The sequence below is a fragment of the Sipha flava genome, unplaced genomic scaffold (genome assembly GCF_003268045.1).
Source record: "Sipha flava isolate LNK unplaced genomic scaffold, YSA_version1 208_pilon_pilon, whole genome shotgun sequence".
Classification (NCBI taxonomy): domain Eukaryota; kingdom Metazoa; phylum Arthropoda; class Insecta; order Hemiptera; family Aphididae; genus Sipha; species Sipha flava.
In genome coordinates this window covers 105,634-128,491 of record NW_020272815.1, presented here as the reverse complement: position 1 = coordinate 128,491, position 22,858 = coordinate 105,634, and the positions used below count along the sequence as shown (strand labels likewise).

At 37.3% G+C, this 22,858-nt stretch overlaps 1 protein-coding gene across 1 annotated transcript; it reads right to left on the bottom strand.

The window, feature by feature from the left end:
• Positions 1-21,261: 21,261 nt before the first annotated feature.
• On the bottom strand, positions 21,262-21,576 carry LOC112682687. Its single transcript, XM_025553369.1, has one exon. It carries the CDS (start codon positions 21,574-21,576, stop codon positions 21,262-21,264), a length of 315 nt encoding a protein of 104 aa, XP_025409154.1.
• Between the last annotated feature and the right edge of the window lie 1,282 nt (positions 21,577-22,858).

Below are 22,858 nucleotides of genomic sequence, written 5' to 3'. Positions count from 1 at the left end.
GTTTGAAAAAACGAACAAAGCGCGAAAAACCGTATTACTTAAAAATCGAAATCGAAAACTTTTTTACTAGCAAGAAAAAAAAACCTACGATAGTTAGAAACATATAATACCAGATGATTTACACTATTTAATATGTACTAACCGATATATTTATATATTACATAAACGCCGAAACGCGTTTTTGTACATGCGATCGTAAAATCATGTTATGCAAAACAGTGATCACGTTGCAAACGAACTGTACAAAATATGTAAGATCATTGTTCGCCTGGAACAGCGATCGAGATTCGTCACATGTTCGTTTTGTACACGTTAAGATAAATTAAGCACATTAATTAAAGCTTATGTGATAGGTTTTAAAACTCGAAAACAAAGATTACCATGGCAAAATAACACAATGTTAAATAAACGCAGGAAACGTAATAACTTCTGAAACTATAAACGCTCAGAGTGCAGCAAATACTCGTACAGCATTATCGCAATAATTATAATATGTATATTTACGCAGCACATTGTGTATTCGAATTCAATGTATGCGAAATATGTATACAGGCATCTGCCTATTATGATGGGAAATGGAACAGTTTCAATCGAAAATAATTTACACCATTCAATTCGCATGGTGTATTGTATAAACTTAATACGTTTCGTATATTTATACGATACAATTTAAATCACGGTTCTCGATATCGGTTAGAATTAATTGAAAGACGACTGTGTTGTGCGTTCAATAATGTCACTTGTACCTTACTCACGCACTACGTTTACTACCGACAGAGATACACGAAAATGAAATATTTTTGGTGCTTAGCGAAGGATTTGAAATTCAATATTTTTCATTCGTTCCCGACACAATACGTTCTCGATAATTGGAATGTAATTATAACATTGACGTATATAAAAAAAAATAAAAAAAAAAAAATGGTTACGCCGATTCCGCGATAAACAAGAAATGCGTACGTAACCGAAAAAGTAAAATTCTCGACGAGAGCGTTCTTTGAAAATCCGAACATAATGTATCGACGTACGAAACGGCTGCCGCGGGAACATTTTCTGGCCGTTTTCTCGCATGTGACCCACCCTGGTAAGTTATCGCGACGTCGTTGTAACGCGAGTTCACCATTCGGTGTAACAGGTTACACGTATAAGCCCAAGGATTGCGATGCACCGAAGGCGACGCGAGTCCTCGGCGATCGATTCCGTTTACGTTTACGTGGACGGGGTGATAAGTCGTAGCGTTGGTTTTGTTTTTTTTTTTGTAACGCTTTTGCGCGCACTCGCTTACGAGGGCGTCGTTAAGCCCACCGAAATATCCCGGATAAATCGTAGCGCGACGACGACGGGCCGGACGAGGCATGTGTCGGGAGAACTGGCTTAAGGCGGAGACGCGTAGCGAAGGGTGAGAGCGGAGGACATATTATGCTCGGTCCTTTTGTGCTCGCGCTCGCCCTCCGCGAAACACTCTTTTGTGAATCAATCGAACCACTACTATTATTGTTATCGTTGTACACACGTACACAGATTTTACGTGCACACCGTATACGTAAACCTTACTTTCACGCGCGCGCGCACACACACGCACACACGCGCACACACGCACGACCATTGTCACGTATATCCACCGTTTTCCCGGTCGCATTGTGTTGGCATTCCCTTTTGTGCTGCGCGTCGCGCACGGCCATCTGTCCTGCTGCCAGGAGTCGCGCGGCCGATTCACACCGCCCGGAGACGAAGCAACAGCGCGCCACCGGTGCCAGACGCGCGTATAAACGCGCGAAGAGTCAGTAACGCGTACCGTCGCCGAGTCTCCGTCCGGCCAACTGTTGAATCGACCCTCCCCCGCGCGAGCGGCGCGCTCACACGCGAGCTCGGGCTCACCCGGTTTCGTTTTAATTTATTTCGCGTCCAACCGGGTCAGTTTTATTTCTCCCGTCGCCTCGTGGTCGGGCGCACCGGAGATATTATGAACGCGGAACTCGTAAACGTGAAACTACAACTGCACGAGACCAGCCGATATGTTTGTACTGCGAATAACACGCGCGCACCGAGTGTCACGAAACTATTTTTATTTATGGTTTACGAAATTTGTCGTTCTGGTCTCATTGTTTCAGTTTCATTTCCACTAGTCGCGCGCGTTTTTAGTTTTTACTGAGTGAATTGTGTTCCGTCGTGTGATTTCGTTTACAAACTTATTTACTGCTCAATACAAAATCACATACTACATACTTCAAATAATAGTACTAGAAAAGTACTAGACATTTTTTTTTTTTTAACGTGCCCACCGCCGAAGCAAAGTCACGTCATCCTCGTCAGACGACATTTTAAAACCAATCATATTTCGTTATTCTACACCTAGTTTCATTGTTTAAGATTCTTCAATATACAGATCAACGTGAAACTAGTTTCTGAAACCGATTCCATACAAAAAGTTTCGTTTTTATAATTTCTCTGGTGCGCGGTCGGCCTAATACGTACCGGAAGGACAACATTACTTTGCGCACGGTCAACGCGTTTGTAGACGGAAAATGCAAATATGCACTTCCCGTACGTGCCAGGACAAAAACTAACCTGTACCGAACCACTAGACGAAATGGGCTCACACGAAAGTTAAAATATTTGAGAAATGTTCAATATCTATCACAGTGATATATTTGAACGTCGAATTGAGTAGTAGACGTTTATACAATTCTAAATGTTTACCACCTAGTTTTTATGTATTTGTTTTCAAACGTTATTAAATTATAATTACACGTTTCAGCATGAAAAATCAAATATATATCCAAAGTCGTATAAAGTTTTTAGTTTAAATTTTTAAATTCCAATCTTATATAAACACTGTTTCTATCGTAATGAGTACACGTGCAAAACGATCGCGGTTCTGGTACATAACGTTAAAAACGCAAAACGAAGTGAACACGAGTTACTGTGTTAAAAAAAGATTTCTTTTTCTGTTCAGTCGTATATGCCATAATGTACGACATTCGCTTTTTGTCGTTCTGCCGAAGAAAAAATATTGGGGTCACTACCGCGGGGAAGTGAACCGAAAAGTATGCATACTTCTAATCAATTTTAGGCGTAGTTTATTTTATGATCAGTGTCGACGAAATACGATCGAATAATAAAATTGATAATATGAGGTAGCTTCAGACGAAATAATCATATATATTTTTTCTCTTTTGACGGAAAGTATTTTGAATATAGCTGACAAACTCTTGTTCTTATTTTTACGGTGAAAAAAAAAAACGCGCTCAATATAAATACATGTCGTATTCACATCGCATTATTGTCAGTTTCGTGATGTGAACAACGTTTTTATCCAATTCGTGAGAAGAAATAACTCGGTATGGAGATAACATTTCACGAAACGTATATCTAAACCGTAGACGACGGAACTTGTTCCATCATTTAGATGTGAATGTCGTCTCCATTTGACGAAACGGACAGTAACGCATTATGGATGCGACGTATATACCAACACATAGCGAATCAGTCATCGAATTAAAACGTACGTTTATTTAACAATGTTATATTTTAAGTACCGCGTTGCGTCGATCTTTCTGCAGTAACACCTGCGATGTATTATTCATTACCCGTGTATATAAATATAATAATACATAGATACCTATACGTTCACAAGGCACTCAAAATATTTTGAACGTTCAACGCATGTGATGGAACAATATTCCAAGATCGGGTTTCAACTCTCGAGTACACGCTGCAATCGATATACTGCTGTGAAAGGATGATTTGATGGATATATCACGCAACGGACGCGTTGACGTTTAGTGCTGATCAGACAAATGTAATACTCATCGTACGGCAATGGTCCTAAACGTATTGTTTGCCTTTTTTGACGATAAAGATATTTCTGGAAAAAAAAAAAGGGATTATTATTATTATTGCATTCATATACTCGTAACATGTGAATCTTTCAATAATTAAATTATTCGAGTTTTTGAAATTCCTTAACCTCTTCAATTTATATAATAACAATATAATAGTCTATGTGTGTATGTACAAAAACCCGAACTCTTTATACAATGGTATTAACATCAATCCTCGTTGTACATGAATCAGCACTTATAATCGAAAATCTTTTTTTTCAAACAAAGTTCGTAACCAGCAAACTGTTAACTACACGAGTAACTTTGCTAAACTCTGCAACGTTTATAACATTTAATTTATAGATATAGTACATTGTAGTATAATATTAAGAGTTGTAACTTCAACAATGTACATTGTTTAGGACATTAATCTTTGTCGACACAATTTGTAGTGCATGACCGTTTCATACATCAACGCAGTGGCGTAGCCAGGATTTCTAAATGAAAGGGACTAAACACATTTTTGAGAAGGTCAAGTAAGAAAAGCTTTGAGAGTTTACTCATAACCCTTTTCCCACCACCAAATATAAAAATGTATTTCTAACATTTTAAAATAGTTTTAATAATAATAATAAGCTAACGGTGGTCAGCTGCGATCGCCACGACATAACATGATATAAAAACTATAGTGATTATAAAATCTAAGTGTTGGACGAAGTCACCACAACGTTCACGATAACTGCTAAAAAGGTAGTAGTAATCATGGTAAAAGTAAACATTTATGTATTTACTAATGACAACTACTCGTTATTCGTCAACGTTTAATTACGAGTAGTTGCAAAGTTTTAAAATATTTAAATACCAAATAGTATAGGGTGTCCCAAAAAATACGCAGGATTTAAATCTGCTATGAATTAAATTTATTTATTTTAAAAAAACATAACAAATATACCATTATTTTCGGGAGAAGTTACGGTTTAACAGTGAAAAACAATATCGAGACATATGACCCTCCTTACTAGCACTACAGGTGTAAGTTCTTTCCATAAAATTTACCATCACCGGATAACACATTGGGCCCATGAAGTTCGTTGGTTCGTTGAGAACACGACGAATTTCTCGCTTAAGTTCCAAGACATTTCGAACTTTGTTCTGATAAAACCGTGACTTAGTGTATCCCTACGAGAAAAAATGCACCACATCAGCATTAATAAAGATTGGCGCCAACTCTATAAACTCCCGAGTGCTCGGAAAAATAATAAGTTTGTTATTTTTTTTTTTTAGAATTACACGTTCTTTTTTTTTTTTTTGTTCGGTCAAGTTCTCGACGCCGAACGTAACGTAATCAACAAAAAAAATCACTACCGCGGTTGTTGACAATGACGATCGTTTAAGTTCCCAAAATACGACTTAGGTCATGGGAAACGGTTCGAGGAGTACCGCAGAGAACACCGTTGAGGAGTGGCGCTGGGCAGGGATCGGAAATCGCGGTCGGTGTTACAATAATAACAGGCGCGTACGGCCCGATGAAAATGCCGAGTAAATCGTTCGGTCGTGAGCCTTTTGAAAACCCTAAAAACCGTCCAGTCACCGGCGTGCACGGGTGTATTTATCGTCGGCGCGCACTCCATTATTGTTATTGTGCGTGCACAAGACGCGCGGCGTAAAACGACGTGACGTGGCGACGACACTGTCCATTAGGAGAACGTCTTACGGCGGGTCGGTTTCGGCCGTGTACCTAACACGCTAACAATACGCGCACAATAGTACGACTGCACAATGAACGCGCGCGCGCGCGCGTGTGTGTGTGTGTACGAGTTACATTTCGTCCATTGTCGCCGGGCGTTATCCCGTTGTGGTCGGTACGGCCAGGTTATAAATCAAACGGATTTCGACATGGGGCCCGTCGTGGAACCGCGAACGCCGGACCGGAACCGGGAACCGAGTGGCGGACACGACTTCGGCACGTCCGGCGAGTTTTTCGCGCGGGCTCGTTTTAGCGGGCCAGCGAGAGGCGGCTTGTAACCACTTACTGCCGGGGCCGGTTTTTACGTGAGTTTCGGTTAAATAAATTAAAATTTAGTTGGCATACCGGTATGTTTATGAGCAGGTAAACGATTTACGTTTTAGCGTTTAAGCAGTATCAATGTGATACGAGGGAAGCCGCAACAATTTTTCCGTGGTAAGCGGGGGAGGTTTAAATTAAGCTGCCCCGGTAAGGTGTAAACCTTCAAACCGTCTCTGACACATCGTATACGGGATCCTCTACCTGCGCCTGATAATTATATCGAACGCATTGCGTTTACTTCGCAAGTGTCGTCCGGTGCATCCACTCAGTCCCCGTCATCCGGACTTGCAGACTAAATATTTTGTTTGGTCTTCAAGACCATCCCGTACAACAAATTTCCCTCCGTCTTGTTCTGTCTTCAGCTACTCATCTCCGGTTTTCTCCTGGGTCAATTGCTTTGACTTCTGTCTTCACACAGTCTTCCCATCCGAGCCTAGTGATCTGCCCCATGATCATTTTCCTTTTCGGTTTCTATTTAATAACTGCATATTTATCATTGCGTCTTCTTTCCTCCGGGCGTGACCGGCCCACATCAATCTTCTTTTTGCGACTTCTCTCGATATGCTTTGCGGACTGAAACGTCTTCGAAACGTACCAAATGGTAAATCGAACGTAATTTCTTACGCGTTTTTATAGCTGTCGGTTCTCAGCCCTAGGGGATTCGTGTTAGTCGCTAAGCTTTATTCGTGTAGGGCCGCGTTCTCATCTATATTACGTACATGAATGCTTGCGGATGATTTTCGGCCCCCGTCGGCGTTTGGCCGCAGGAACTCACATTCGTCTGTTTGGCCACGTCACGTTCTCGTGAGCGGTGTGTACTCGTCGTGTGTGTCTTTGACGGTCGATAAAGGCTGTGCAACACGATGCGTCCAACACCTTCAAACGTTGGCTAACGTACATGTCGTACATGTCAACGTACGTTCACAGGAAGTTATGACAAGTATTTGGTATATGGATATACGATATGACATGTGTATCCATTATATATGTATATATATAATATATATGTGTATCCATATTAAATTGAAGTCGTACCGTGTGAAGTATTTTGAAGTTTTTTTTTTTTTTATTATTCACTAGTCTTTACTTTTTTTTATTTTTATTCAGTAACTGGTAAGTATTTTTGTTCTTAGTGTTTTGTAATTAGTATCAATAAATTTTATATTGTAAATGCACATAAGCTATAGTACTTAAAAAATGTTGATTTCAATCATATTTGTAATACAATGTTTATTTTTCAACTTTCTTTCATCAATATTTTTTTAAGTTGAACTAAGTTTTTAAGTGTGTACAACTTCACTGACAGGTATACACTGGAGGGAAGTATGCATCCAACATAACACTGGATCCAACGTTGGCTGCAATATCTAACTACATCCGTGAGTCAAACAATGGTTTCAATGTTCAGTCAGTTTGCACACCAATATTGGTGCCTACGTTCGGCACATCGTACAGTACCACCTTAACTCGTACAACATACGGATAACAACTCGGAGTCGTTATTACTATCGCAGCGCTGATAGTAATCAACACTCGGAAAAAAGTGATATAAGAGACAAAAATCCTTGGAAAAGTAAAAAAAGTGACTTGAAATAAGATATTTTACTGTCATAATTTACCCTTTTAAAATATAAACTCCCACATGTATTTAAAATTTAATCAATATTTGACAAAAAAAAAAGAAAAAAATGCTGTCATATGGTTCAAAAACCAATCATCACGAACAGAACATTTGCCCATTTGGTCACAGTAAAAATACAATTGGTTGTACTTTTCCGATTTCCTACCTTATCTGATATCGAAAATTTATTATTTTTAGACAATCGTTTATATATATATATATAATATAGACATATTTTGTCTATGGTGTTTATCATTACAAAATTAATCTTATTAAGTGATAAGAACAAACATTATTCATGTTAAGAATGTTGTAGCACAGATCATTGTAGTTAAAAACGTCAAAAAAGTGAGAAAAGATACCATAATCATGAAAAAAGTAAATAAAAGCGAATAAAAAAAAGAAAAGTGACTAAAAGTGGGAAAAGCGAGTCGCTACCAGCACTGCTTTCTCGATCGAGCGCTAATTGAGTCGTATAAAGGTTTGTGTCGCTGCGCTCGTGCGAAGTACAATTTGAAAAAAAAAAAAACATTAGTTAATTAATACACACGCGTACGTGTAATAGTCCGGCTGCCGTTCGAAAGACGTTACGGGTCGACGGACGGGCGCGAGTGCGGTGAACGGCGAAAACAATCAAAGGGACGGATTGGAGGATCGGTTTGAAAAATCGAAGTCCACCGCAGCCACGTCGTGTCCGGATCGTGATATAATTTTCGATTCCTCGCATCGTTCATACGCGTTATAAATACATCGTCCGCGGCGCAGTTAACAGCGGGACACCGCATTCTTCTTGCCCGTGCACGTATCTCGTACAATACACAACGATTGTTATCGAGCACCGTCAATACATATTTATTATCATAAATGTGCGTGTGTGCGTGTGTGCGTGTACAATGAACGTGCCACAATGTCTGGTTTGTTTTACACCACGGTGGCCGCGTGTCTCGCAACGCGAACCACATAATAAAAGGTGTCGGAGACAGCGTTATGAATCGTACGAGTTCATATACGTATGTAAAACGCCAATGCAGTTCTGGTGAATCGTTCGCGATTCGTACTGGTTATTTACTGTGGGCGGTGATGACTAGAAAAAAAAGAAAAGAAAAAAAAAAACTACCCCGAAAGAAAAGAAAAAGAGTGAAAAAATACACACACCCCGTCGACACACTCGCGCGCACGTACACGGTATGCGCCTTTGGACGGATCCACGGTTTGTGTGTGCGTGCGTGCGTGCCTATATAAGTATGCGAGTGTTTGCGAGTGCGCGACCGATAAAGAGAAGGGTACAGCAGACCTTCCTGTGCGCGCGTATGCGTGTGTGTGTGTGTACAACAATGAATAACGACGTCGACAAACACCTTGCCATTGTCGCGCAGGTCCCAGGTGATGTGAAAATTATATGTTGCACGCACAAAGGCCTCCGATGTCCTTGGCTCCACCCCCGACGACGAATAACAAAAAGGAAAAAGGTAAAAAAAAAAATCATATATACATATTCGATTTAGTTTTTATTGTTAGACACCTGAATCTTTTGTGTCCGATTGTTATGTCCAATTGTTGTGCGGGCATGTATACGTGTTATGTGTTATTATGTGTTCGTGCGTGTGCGTGCCGTGGATAAAAGCCCGTTTCACGATTGTCGAACTGATTGATTGCGACCGAACTGCACTACTGAAAATATAATATTGCATTATGCGCGTAAACAAAGGCGATAAACAATGGGCCCCGGCGAACGCGAATCAAGTCACCGGCGCGCACTTGCTCCTCTGACGAGTATATTATTATTATTTTTTCATATCATTTGTTTCGGGTCTGCACAAAACTGACAACAATAACGTACGCGAAACCGTTTTGTTCGGCCGGAACATCAATTAGCGGTCCGAAATCAATCCATCAATAACTTTGGGAAAACAAAGCGCAGCCAGTATGTAATTCGCCGTGGTGTATACCTACACGTGTGCAATATCTATAGATAGCCTATAGGCTTAACGATTTCTAGCTTTAAAAAACACGCAAACACGCTCTGAAATGTTTTTTTTTACTCAAAAATTGACATGGGAAACTTATTTATTATCGTTAATAGATTGTATGTAAACGAATTTTTTGATTCGTGAACGACTTGATCAAACTCAATGCTTAATTATGGACCTGAACTACAAAACAGAACAATGAGTTCACAATAGGTACATCGAAATCGTTTAAATTTTTCACTAATTTTTTCCTCTACAAATTGCACTTTAAGATACTTTCAAACGTTCTTAAAACGTAAATCTCTTGTGGTTATTTGAAAGCGAATTCCTATATTTTAAAAACTTCGTTCCACATTGACGAAAGAAAATGGTGCGTGCTTAAAAAATACTAGATAATAATTTAATAGATCTTCAGGCAATCATCCGATGTTCTCAACTATACCTTACACAATTTTAGAAATGTCGGACACATTTTTTAAACCAGAATTCAATAAATTAAATAACAAAATTCCTTGCTTTTTCAAAAATGTTATAGATTCCGGTAAGAATCTAGAATTGCATTTTATAAATGTTAAATTACATGGTGTCAAATAATTTTTATAACACTTTAAAACTACATACTGCTAAAACAGACTCTAAAAATTAAAAACAATCTCTAAAATATCCAAATATATGATTTGAATTCCTTACATTACGAACAGATGAACTTACTTCTATCTGACTCTACTATTTTATCGATCTTTCAAAAAAAAATATGCAAATGCTAGAAGTCCCTAAGCCTAGTAATAACTAATAACATATATCTATGCGTTTTAATGAAAATATTTGTTATATAAATATTTTATTTTTCAATATGTAGTAAGATAATTATTATAAATATTACGTTTTTACGATACACCCTCATGGGTCAAATTTAATGGACGAAAAAATAAATTGTAGATAAATAATCTGAAAACTTTATTACGTAGTACACGTAAATCGATTCCGACGATTTAATATCGAAACCGCCGGACATTGATGATTCCTCGCACACTCTATAAACACATGAACGCCCGTGGAATATCAAAGTATACTATATTATAAAGATTTTAATTTGTTTCGACATTTTTGTGAATTTATTTATTATTAAACCCGTCGTTGGTACTCACACGGATAATATTTTGAGTGTAATTCGTAGAAATATTATTGAATTAATCCGATACTATTTATATCTTTAAATAAAATGTCTATAAGTATTTACAAAAATAAATGATAGCCCTAATTTTTTTATTCAAATAGTCATTGCTCGACAAATTCGAGAGTACCGATTGAGTGAGCGTCGTCGCGCTGACACTATACTACGAGTGCTTTACGTTTTCACACCACGAGCACATACGAATTCTGCTGTAACAATGAAAACCAAGCAAACATTTCAGACAGTAAATAGACCTAAGATGATAATTTCAACAATCACTACATTTCTTTTTATATTCAGTTTTATATAATTCATATTACTTTGTAAATAAATAAAAAACAATTTTAAATAAATTTTAAGTTTTTTTAATTGTAATTCATAACCTATAAATATAACATAAAATTACAAAGTATTTTTTAGTAAAGGATAAAAAAATTTATATTTCTATGTACGATTTCGTTTTATTAATTAATCACGCAATTAATAATACTATAAGGAGCGAAATGAGAGCGCAACGCTCACAGTGTAGCAACTGTGTTACGAATTGTAATGTGTACCGACGATGCGTTAATCGATTTAAAATATATGTGATCATATTTTAAAATGTTGCAAATATTGACCTTTTAAATGTATATAATCGTATAAACGCAGATTTTTGTGTGAAAATCGAAATTATTTGGGTATAATAAACCTCAAAATATAACAGGGATTCACGATAAACCGATATGCCGATCCAGACACTCCAAGTCCTTTGATGAAGGAGCACTTGATCAGTATTAACTCACCACAATAATTCACTTTCTCTCGAAAACGGATTCTTAAAATAAACTGTAAATAACGTATTAAGTCACAGAAGATACAATTTCTCATAGTAAAACCTAGTAATCAATGGTGTTTCCATAAGATATACCACATATACGCCGTATAATCTCAACATTATTTTAAAAATTCAAGGATATATTACGCATATTCTAAGGACTCGAGCACTTTGCGGAGAAGTATTAAATGTAATTCGTTTTACAAGATTTAATTTAGGTATTATTTTGTCAGAAGATTAGTATATTACTATTAATATTATATTAAGTACCTAATTATTGACGGTGTATTTACGACGGTATCAATTTATTTAAATAATTTTAATTTCTAATTCTGTAAAAAATAAAAAAGGAAACAATTCAGTTTTTCTTTGATATTTACAACCCTTTCCCACCACCATTACCGTACAGTAAAAATGTCCATATTTAAACACTCGTTGGCTAGTGGCGTACCCGTGAAACATTTATTTGAGGGAGGGGGGGCATAAATTAATTGCACAATTTTTCATGGTTATAATATAATCTGAAACTTTATTATAAATTATTACTAAATACTTAAAACTCATATTGATCACTTGATATCAATGATAATCACATTATAAAATAGTGACTATATGTGACCATCACTCCTAATCCCGATTCGATCAAATATTGATATTTTATATTACATTGATAAATATCAAAAACTTTTGATATCAAACACAATTAAAATTAGTGAAAATTAAAAATATTTATAATTTACATTATTTAAACTGAACAATTAATTTGCATTATGGCATCAAAAATTTCTCGAGAGGGGGAATGCCCCTGTTTCCCCCCCACAGGCGCCATTGTCGTTGGCACAGTATACTCTCAACAAAATGGATGGAAACATCACTGCTAGTAATGCACAAGATTATACATTTTAATACAATGTTGTAAATTATATTAAATTGTATATTCTTTGTATACCAACTATACAGACGACAATATAATATACTAGTAAAAAATAAATAATAGATAATAAAAGTCAAATTTGAATTATCTACTCCGAAAAAATCGTCGTTATATGTTTATATGTATTTAAAGTTCTTAAAACATCAACTAATTAATTCTACACGTTTTTGTATACTTCAGCATGGCAATCGCACGCTATTTACAAACTTCGGATTGATAACATTCGTTCGCTGCTGTAAAAGACTAAAGTCTAAATTAAAAAAAAATAACAGTAATGATATATTAGTACTTGTGTAAGATCTGTAGTGAATAACGCCAAAATCGACTACAATAGCGGTCAACACAAGTATTATTCTCTTTGAAAACCCAGTGTCTCGTATTCTGGGCAACGTCACCGTTTTTCTTTGCCCGAGCCACGACATCGAATATCATTTAGTGCTCGTCAATCGGACCCGACCGGATGTATCGTTGGATTATCATGAGATGTTCACAAGAAAAACACTTCATATTTTATTATTGTATTATACACGTCTCGCGGTACAATGGGTCTGGACATTTCACACTACATAATATCGTCGTGTCCCTATCCTATTATAACACGCGGATGTACACAATGGCAGTAGGGTTACTGCATCGCGAGCAAGGATCGACAGAAAGACGCAGCTTGACCGCGGACACCATTAATCTTACATGTGGTGGTTTGGAAATCGGAATGACATGGGTACGCTCGCGCACATTAGTTATCGCACGCGTACGGTCAGCACAAGCACCCTAGGGAGAGGGTTGAATAGAGGTGCCTACGCCCCCCCCCCTCGGGTTAGGTTAGGTTTAGGGGGCGCAAAAATAAAAAAATTGCAATTTAATTGTTACTTATAAGTAAAAGCAATATTATGTATTTAAGTAATTACTTATATAACTTATAAATATTATTATGTTATACCTATGAACCTACTCATAATTATTATGTATATTTATATTTTGATAAGTTATTGATTTAAATGAAATTAACTAACGCTTACGTAATTATAAAGGAAAAATCATTGTTTATATTACATTTATAAAAATATTCAGTTTTTTTTTTTTTTGTGAGATTTTTTATAAATTAAAATATTTTAGGGAGTATTTTGAAGTTTCGCCCCGGTCGCAATATTTGGTTGCTACGGCCCTGGTTAGCACCGTGGTAATGGCTGCAATATGTTAGGCGCGGAAAAAGCAGATCGGAACGGACCTCGAGTGTTCGTTCACGCGATCGGAAACGCTCATGTAATTTTTTCAAACCATGGATACCGTTTAAGACCGTATCTAATGGTAAGCAACATCGCGTTTCAACGTGTTATACGGTAAACGACCGATTTGGTCGCGTGCGTTTTGTTCACGGGAAAATTCAATATTTTCTTTTTTGACGCGCTGATGACACGCCGTCCCCGATGGCGGTAATCTGATGGTATATTCTCGCGACCGATATTTTGGCCGCGCTAAATCATCGCGACGCAAGTGCCCGCCAATGTGTGCACGCGGACGCGTTCACACGATCCAAAGGGACACGGATGAAGCGTTAGCCAGAGGCGAACCTACAATTAGCAATTGTTCACACTTTCCGGGGAGGGTTTTTTTAAAAAACAAATTTATTCGTTCCGTTTGAACCACCCGTCCAACCGATATTTTTTACCGCCGGAAAAGCTCGCAGCGAGAAACCCGTTTCAGCGGTCGGCAATCCAATGCGTGAGGCATCCGATCAACACATACGATGCAATTGTTTCGCCCGCCGAACCGATCCGTGCACGCGTCGACGATGATCAACGATTATAATTTATTAAAATTTCAAATAACAACACACATTCAACACTATTAGTCCTCGCTGGCCGCGCTGAATTAATACGTCCAATCGACTCGTCGAAACACCTTTTATGGATCATAATCGAAACGTAACATCATAACGTATTATGCGCGTACAAACAACATACAAACTGCTCCTTTACAGTAGTATTATATTATTAACGTCTACATAATATAATACACACACACGCGCCCGCACACACGCTGCGGTCACCCACATAATGTAATGTTATCTAGATTCCGTTACGGTGCGCTAAGTTTCCTATGGTCGTTTGAATATTATTACACGCTTGTAAATCTATATCGAACAATGCGTTAACATACTGGACAATATTATTATAATTTTGTACCATTATTATACCATGACTGCAGCACGTCCATCTGTTTCGACCCTAAGCTATTGAAACAATCGTGGATAACACGAACGATGAAGTTTTCGGCACTAACCGTTCGAGAACATCACAAACTTGTTGCGTATGTGCAAAGGGACATGCATGTGACCAAAATCTTATGAGATTTGTACTATTATAACACTAAGTACGGGCTTCTTTATGCGAATTCACCAGCGGCGGCGCCAGGGACGAGCCTGGTAGGGTCGTAGCCATACCTAAAAATGTCTGGCATCACCAATTTCCTTTATGACCTTAGACGTAATAATATAGTCATTTTTCATAAGCAGAATTACTTCAAACTACATTTTTCACATACCTGTAGTGTTGTAGTCGTTTGAAATTTTAAAATAAATTTATTATAATTATTATTACTATTATTTTTTTTGTCCGAGGAAAATTGTTGGCCCTACCTAAAAAAAAGAAAAAAAAGAAATCTTCGCGCCGACACTAGAAATCATCATCAAGGATTAGCTTATATAGAAATTCAGATTCAAGTCAATGACAAGTTTGAAACTAATGCGTTTTATTCGTAAATCAACAACAACACTAAATAAGTATATTTTTATCAATATTTATCCTCTTACAGGAAATTCTATAATGCTTTACTCGCCGTTATCCGATAAATATTACTCTAACATTTTATTTTTTATTTATTTTTTGGATTTTTCTTGTGTAGTAGTCATAGTTTTTTCTTATATTTTTATAGGCATAAATCATGTCATTCTGTATATATATATATATATATATATAAGTGTTATCGAAAAACATATTTTAGTCATAAATAAAAATTCTATTGAAGTTTATAATAATACGAATATATAGTTTACAAATGTTCCTATAACGGATTCTACAAAAACAATATTACCGGATGTTTAGTGATATATATGCCCAACAAGCGATGAATAGAGCGGAAAATCGTAAACCAGAGTTCAAAGGGATAAAAGTCAACGTACAATACATTAAAAATGTACCAGGGTTTTTTTTTTTTTTAAAAACGACCCACTTGCAAAAAATACAGTCATTCAATAAGACGTCTATTTATAGAATTTGTTCCTGTAACAATGTACATTTTACAAATAATGTTTAAAGCGTTTAATCCTACCCATAAATAATAATAATAAAGCATAAATAAGAATTAGAAATGAACATACCTAAAAAAAAAAAAATATATCACTGTGTTGATCGAAAAAAAAAAATAAAATGTCAATTCTTGTATCTTAAAAACGCTTCGGAAACTCTATGAGTATAAAAACGGGATTTTATAAAAATTTGAAACGTGACCAAAGCCCGTTAAAATGGATTTTTGAAGACAATTTACCAGGATACATCTGAAATAACTATAATATCTGGATGGAAATGAATGGAACGGTCGATCGGTTTTTAAGTGTTGGCTGCTAAAACACATTTAGTTAAAATGTCATTATTAGCATTTGCGCTTCGATACACAGATCGAAATGATAAGGAAACGGAAATTGTTTTGAACTGTTTAAAAAACGTTTAGCAGAATAAAAGATCACTTCGCATAGTTTGAAAAAATCATCACACAGTTACCAATAAAATATGACGTACATTTACTGCGCCGTGAATCAGGACAACTTCAGTTTTTAAAAATTATATTTTCGTTAAGTATTAATTTTTTTTTGTTGGTATTTTTCTTCCATTTCGGCTTCAAATAATATTCTATCTCTATACTCCTTTTCCTGCGTCACTCGATCCGACGCGATCTGATCCCCGAGGGAAGTTCTCCAAACGAATCACCAGCTGACTGATTTAACTTTCATAAAATATCAAACCGTTTTTACACGAACCAAAATATACCTACGAGTGTACCAATATACGTAAAAGTTCAGCGTCACAAAGCGTACATATTTAATAGAACATTAAGAACGTTACACAAACGTAACACATCTGCGCGGTTCGTCTTCGTGCTGCTGCATAATATACAATTTCTTCGGAGTAATATTATCCGACGAGGGGACTAGGGTGAAAGACAATCGAAACGAAACCGTGTACAGTAGCTATAAAATCCAAGAACTTTCCGTTATTAAACTCGATTCTTGCAATTGGAATATTACAATATTACAGCCGGTACAGAGTATTTATTTTTATTTTTTTCGTTCGCGCGCATAATTGATATTGTTGTGTGCGACGGAGTTGGAACGTAGTTTGCATTATTTCGCCAGGAATTCGATTTCTCGGAAACCGAGATTACTCTGAAAATATTCGAAGACGGTCGAATGAACAGCGGAATTAATTGGTTTCGATGTAGGAGCTGCTCCAAGTACCTATGTTTGAACCGTTCGAGTGTAAAAATAATACGCCGGCGGAGTATACAGAGTGATTTTGTAAGCCTGCCCATTTTTTTTTTTTTTTTATGCTTAAACTATGCACTTTTTCAAATCCTGATTTACGGAAAATGTAAGTATAAGAAAATATTTTCCAATACATAGATTTTTATGTAAGGAGTTACAAAAGTAAGTGCTAATAATTTTTCATCGTACCTATGATGTACTTTTGTTTTTGATGCGTTGTAATTGAAATAAAACAAATTGTTTTTTACCATCCATATTGTTTTATCATTTATTCAAAATCTTAAATATCTATTATTTACTACATCATACTAAATGTATGCTATACATATATTATCGATTTTTGTTATGATGATGGTGAAATATCTATAAAATAGTAAATTGAAACATCACGGCAATGTTCATAATGAAATACCATTGACACATACATGAAACATTGATGTTTTTTATAGACGTTATATTTTAATGTGTATGGAACGTCAGGTTTGACTGTTGTAAAGATGTAAATAAGATATGTTAAATAGGTGTCTTGTAAGTGAAATCATTGCGGTACAAATACATTGTCAGATATGTTTTTCGTGCACTTATAGAACGCGATTTGTGATATTCTCGGTTTCAACGAAATAGCCAAGCCACATCTGTGGTACAATTTAATGCACAGTAAGAAGGGTCTAGATGTTGTTTACTTTTGACTTATCATTTACTGTTTTTTTTAACAATTTATTGAAAAATCAATAATTCGATATTCGTCATTATTATATTTTTGTATTCTTATTTTTCTTATCAGACCAATTCTCAAATTTATTACGAAAATACGACTATATATAATTGTTTTTATACGTTTAAAAAATCCAAAAAATAATTGTATTTAACTAAAAAATTTTATGAGCGCGACTAGCTCATCAACGAATAAAAAAATGTAATGCATTTTTTTGTGTTCTTTTTTGGAATTCGTATGGGTATTATACATGGGCATCGATATCCGCGCTCTTGTGGTAACTATTGTTTGCTATTTTTGACACAAACGAAAACCAAAGTTTAGGGGGATGTTAAAAATCCGAAACACCGTGTTCGGTTACGCTGTCTCCGGGCAGTACACGTGTGTATTTAGGTGCACGTTAACAATATTATTTCTAGATTAAACAGAATCACGCGAAGTGAACGGGGTTAGAGAAACACTGCAACACCTTTATAGAGCGGTATTCAACTCTCCGAGTGCTCTCTCTCTCTCTTTTTCTCTCATCGCGTGATTATGTGGATTAAAATCGAAAACACCGCGACCCGTATTATGTTGCATTATTAAACGCGTACGCATGGACTCATTGTAGCTGTATTGAAGGGAATATCTGTTACATACGAGTACAAGGGTCCACGCCGCCACCGATCCTTTTCGCTCGGAGGAGTTTTTACGTCCGTGTGTACACGACGAGAAAAAAAATACGGGACGATAATAATATATTTATAACAGTTTTATCCCCACGTAACAGTCTCTCTCTCGCGCGCGCGGTTCGTAATATTCTCTTTTACATTCTCCTCTCCACGCCAGTCCCGCTGACGACCTCCCCCCTCGTACGCGATTTCCAGTCACCTATCGGTCTTTGTTCGGTCCCCGGGCATTGTTATTGTAATCGTTGTTGCTGGACTTAGGTCCCTCCAAGACCCGCCGCCACCGCCTCCGCCGACGACGATGACAATCCGTACTCGGGGTTAAATACCGCACTAGTATACGCCATCACGACCAAGCGCTTACCGTGTGTTCATTATATATAAATATACTGTGGTAAACGGTCTCTGACGATTGTGAATTAGTCCACTTCACCATCGTAAGTTATAACACTCGATAGGTGCACGCATTATGATGCCGTGCAAGCACTGCGTCTAATACACCTAGCAGGTAAAATCACACTAAACTCTCTCTTTATTTTCATATATTTTTATTTTTTTTTTTTTTGTCTCCTGTCCGTCCGTCTGTCTGTCTATCTGCTCTCTTTCACTCTCTCTCTGTCACTCCTTCTATGTTTCCCACTCGTTCCATTATTTTATTCTCGTCCATCCGCGTTGCACGAACACCCGTCCATTGTTGACCGTGTGAAAGGGACGTACCCGCGGCGGTGGCGGTGTACCCCCTCGTGTCAATTGTACGGATAATAATAAAAAAAAAATAATAATAATACCATCTGTGGTCGGCCACCACCACCTTTTCTTCTGCTGCTTTGACAACAACACAATCGCCCCAGCCCCGTTGCGCGAGCCTTTGTTGCGCGGTGTAGACTCTTCCAAGACGCCGCCGCGCACCATAATACGCCGTAAAGGTAATATACGGCCCACGTCGTTGCGTACGCGCAGGGCACACGTAGAAGCAGTTGCTCGCGCGCGTGCACGGGAACGGACAAACGTGCGGAAAGAGAGAAGAAAAAAAAATCTCACCCCCCCGTACGCCGAATGTACGATTATTTTGAACAGCGCGATTGTGCGCGCTCTCCGCGCCCCCTCGCGTTTATTTACACCGCTAATTATACGTTTTCGACCCTCGAGACCCGGGCGCAAGGACACGCCGTCCGGGACGCGTCTTCCGATCCGGGAAACCTCACGCGCCGGCGGCGGTGGGTTTTTTAATTACGATCCAAGCGAAACCGTAAAAGACCGCGCGCGAACAATATCGCATTGTGTTGCGACGGTTACAGCTTAATGCACTTAGTACAACGCGTTATTATAAATCGTGCGCGGACACGGTGTTGCGGAAACATTCGTTCGGGACCCAGTTACCCGGGGCGGACCGGGAACCGAGGGGCCCGGGAATCGAAGTGCCCGGGGGGGGGGAGGGGACGGTATACTGGACCTGTTGTTATTACATTTTAATTAATAAATATTTTTGGTTAACCGTGCTCCGAATCCGGATATTCTAATAGCAAACGATTGGTGTTTTACCGTTATAATTCAATATCACATTTTCTGTACGGGTGATTAATACGACACTATCGAGGGTCCAGTAGCCGATCGCTCCTTTGCCCCCCCCCCCCCGGCCGGTCGGTCCCCGCTAGCGATACGTATACGTCGGTGCACCGCACGAAGATTTTCCTTTTTCAACGGAATTTCTCGCACGCACCACCACCACCCCCCTTCTCGTAGACCGAGGCCGGGAAGTGACGGTGGGAAGGTTTATATGGTAAACGGATTCACTTTTGCGCGACGCGTATGCGCAGTCGAAAACAAATCTCAGATCACGCGTTTCCCGTCCGCTCACTGCGCGTACCGTTGCCGTCGTTCTGACGCGCGTAATCTCCCCTCGACGTTGTGCAGGTACACAATACGTTTACGTGTATACTAGTGCTCTGCATGATCCGGTCATAATCGGTACGGCCCTAACGTGCAAAAACTATTGAGCCGTCCGTTCGGTCCGGTTCGATAATTTTTTGGAATGATTCGGGTCCAGTCCTCAGATCAAATGCATTATTTTCTGTCCGGTCCGGTTTCAAAAAAAAAAAAAAAATGAAAATCAATCCCGTCCGGTCTCGGTCCGGTCCCAATCATGGAACTTAAAATCTAAATACGGATATTGTTACGTAAACAAATAAAAACGTAAAAAACCTACAAATTTAGGTAAATATTTATTTATAAAGTCGGGTAGTCCGGTCCAATGTAATACTAAACGCATCATACGGTACGGTCTGGGCTACTTTATTAAATGTTATTTGATTACTGGTCCGGTCCGGTCTAAAAATAATATGAATCCATCGGCACGGTCCAATTTTGGTCTTTGATTAACGTTCAAGTGTGGTCCGGTCCGAATTCGGTCCCCTGGTAAAATTTGTAGTCCGGTCTGGTCCTAAAAATAACGGACCGTGCAGAGCACTAATGTATGCAAATCGTTCGAATCGACGTTATCACTTTCTTCCGTTGTATTTGTTTACGGGACGCGTGTTTCGTCCGTCTCGAGAACGCGCAATGCACAGACTATCGGTACATCGGTACCTATTTTGTTTTATTTTATTTTATAAATATTACACATTTTTCTTGTTATAATTTAGTTATTAAATTTGACAAATGGTTATAAGTTATTTTATTTTGTATTTTAATTTATTACATAAACAAGTTTTACTATCAAAAAGGTGGTTAAATACATACCTATTATGTTTTATTTTAAAATTACAAAATTGTTTAAACTTAGTAGGTATGATATTTGGTTTTTAATTCATCTAGTTTCAATTAACCAATCAGTTATTTAAAACTCAAGTAAGTTTTCAAATCGCTTGATATTTTTAAATAGCTTTAAATTTACAATACCAGTATTTTTTTTTTTTAGTCAAGTTGATATATTACCTTAATATAATTGTTAGTCGTTGTTCAGCACTAATAGAGTTACGAAACTGAATATTTTCTTTTGTTATGTAAGGGCGTAACTTCTCTAATAATTCGTCAAAAAAAGTTATAGACACCCTATAATACTCAAAAAAATTTTCACTGTACAATCTCAAATTTGTATAAAAAGTATCGAATTGGTTCAATTCTTCTCTATCATGTTTAATTGGATGAACCCAATATTTTATTATTGGTTTTGGTGGATCTAATTCACCAAATGCTTCTGCGACAGCAATCATTTTAAATAAATTGTCATAATCATCTAACCCCATTCTAAATAAATCGAATGTAATATAATAAGTAGGACTATGCATTAAATTAACTAATAATTTAATTTATAACTTATTTACATGTGTTTAGGTGTTTGTGTACAAATCGTGGTACGGAGGTATAAAAAATTTAAATTTACAGTATTAGATTTAGTGAAGTATAGTAAATACAGTAGATCACAGACCATAGTAGTTGGTTAACCAATCACTGTACTATGAACTATCAACATTCAATTTTCTTGTGGAAATTAGAAATTGATATTTAGCCAGTTTAGGTGCGAAAATTGAGTGATAACACCTATTGTATTAGCGGTAAAAAAACGCAATGCGGTGCGGGTCGTAAGATCCGCGAACGGTAAAACCGTTCGGACCCGACGGCAAAAATACCGCAATGCGTTCGGACCCTAACTTGCGCGCGGCCAAAACCCCGAAGCCCTCCACGTACATTATAAACATACTATTATTGTTACGCTGCACATCGCAGCAATGTCGAACAGCAGTTACTGCGGTGTTTCGTTATTATTATTTTCACCTGGTGATATTCGCATGGTTAACGCTGCAGGAGTACAATGTGTGCGTGCCCAGTCGAATAGTGGTCATTAAACTACAGATGTTTGCCGGTCACTATTGGTGATTATATTGCCATTATTGTTGTACTAATGTTCTCGATCACCGTCTCGGACCATAGGATGACCAATGTTGAATTAAAACGAATGAAGAACACAAAACTGTAGGAAAAACCGTTTATTAATGTTCATCAGCGAATCTCAACCTTTTTAGTACTGCGACCCAAATTTCCCCCGAAAAATCTTTCGCGACCCACATGATTTCACTTTTCAAAAATAAGTGAAAACAACATTTGTATTACATAAATATGTATACATTTTTACTAGGTATTTAGTTTTTTATAGGTTTACAATTAATATACTTTTACGAATGCACTTTTAATAATGAGGTGTGTGCTTGTTTTCTCTTATGGTTAATAACAGCATTGACTTCGACATAAATTTTTGTTATTTTCTAACGTAAAGAGTTCGATAAGTTTAGCTTGTTCCGATGTTTGTTTGAAATTAAATCGTTTGATGAAATTAAATGCAAATTTATGTGGTTAATTATGTCTTCAGCTATTTTTGTACAATTTTTAGTTATGAACATTTGAAATGTTTCAAAGCAATCATCATTTTGCTTTTCAATGTTTTTTTGCCATAAAGTAAGTTTTTTCATAAAACCTTTAATTTTGTCATGAACCGCAAACATATCGGTTCCTTTTATTCTTTGTAAATAT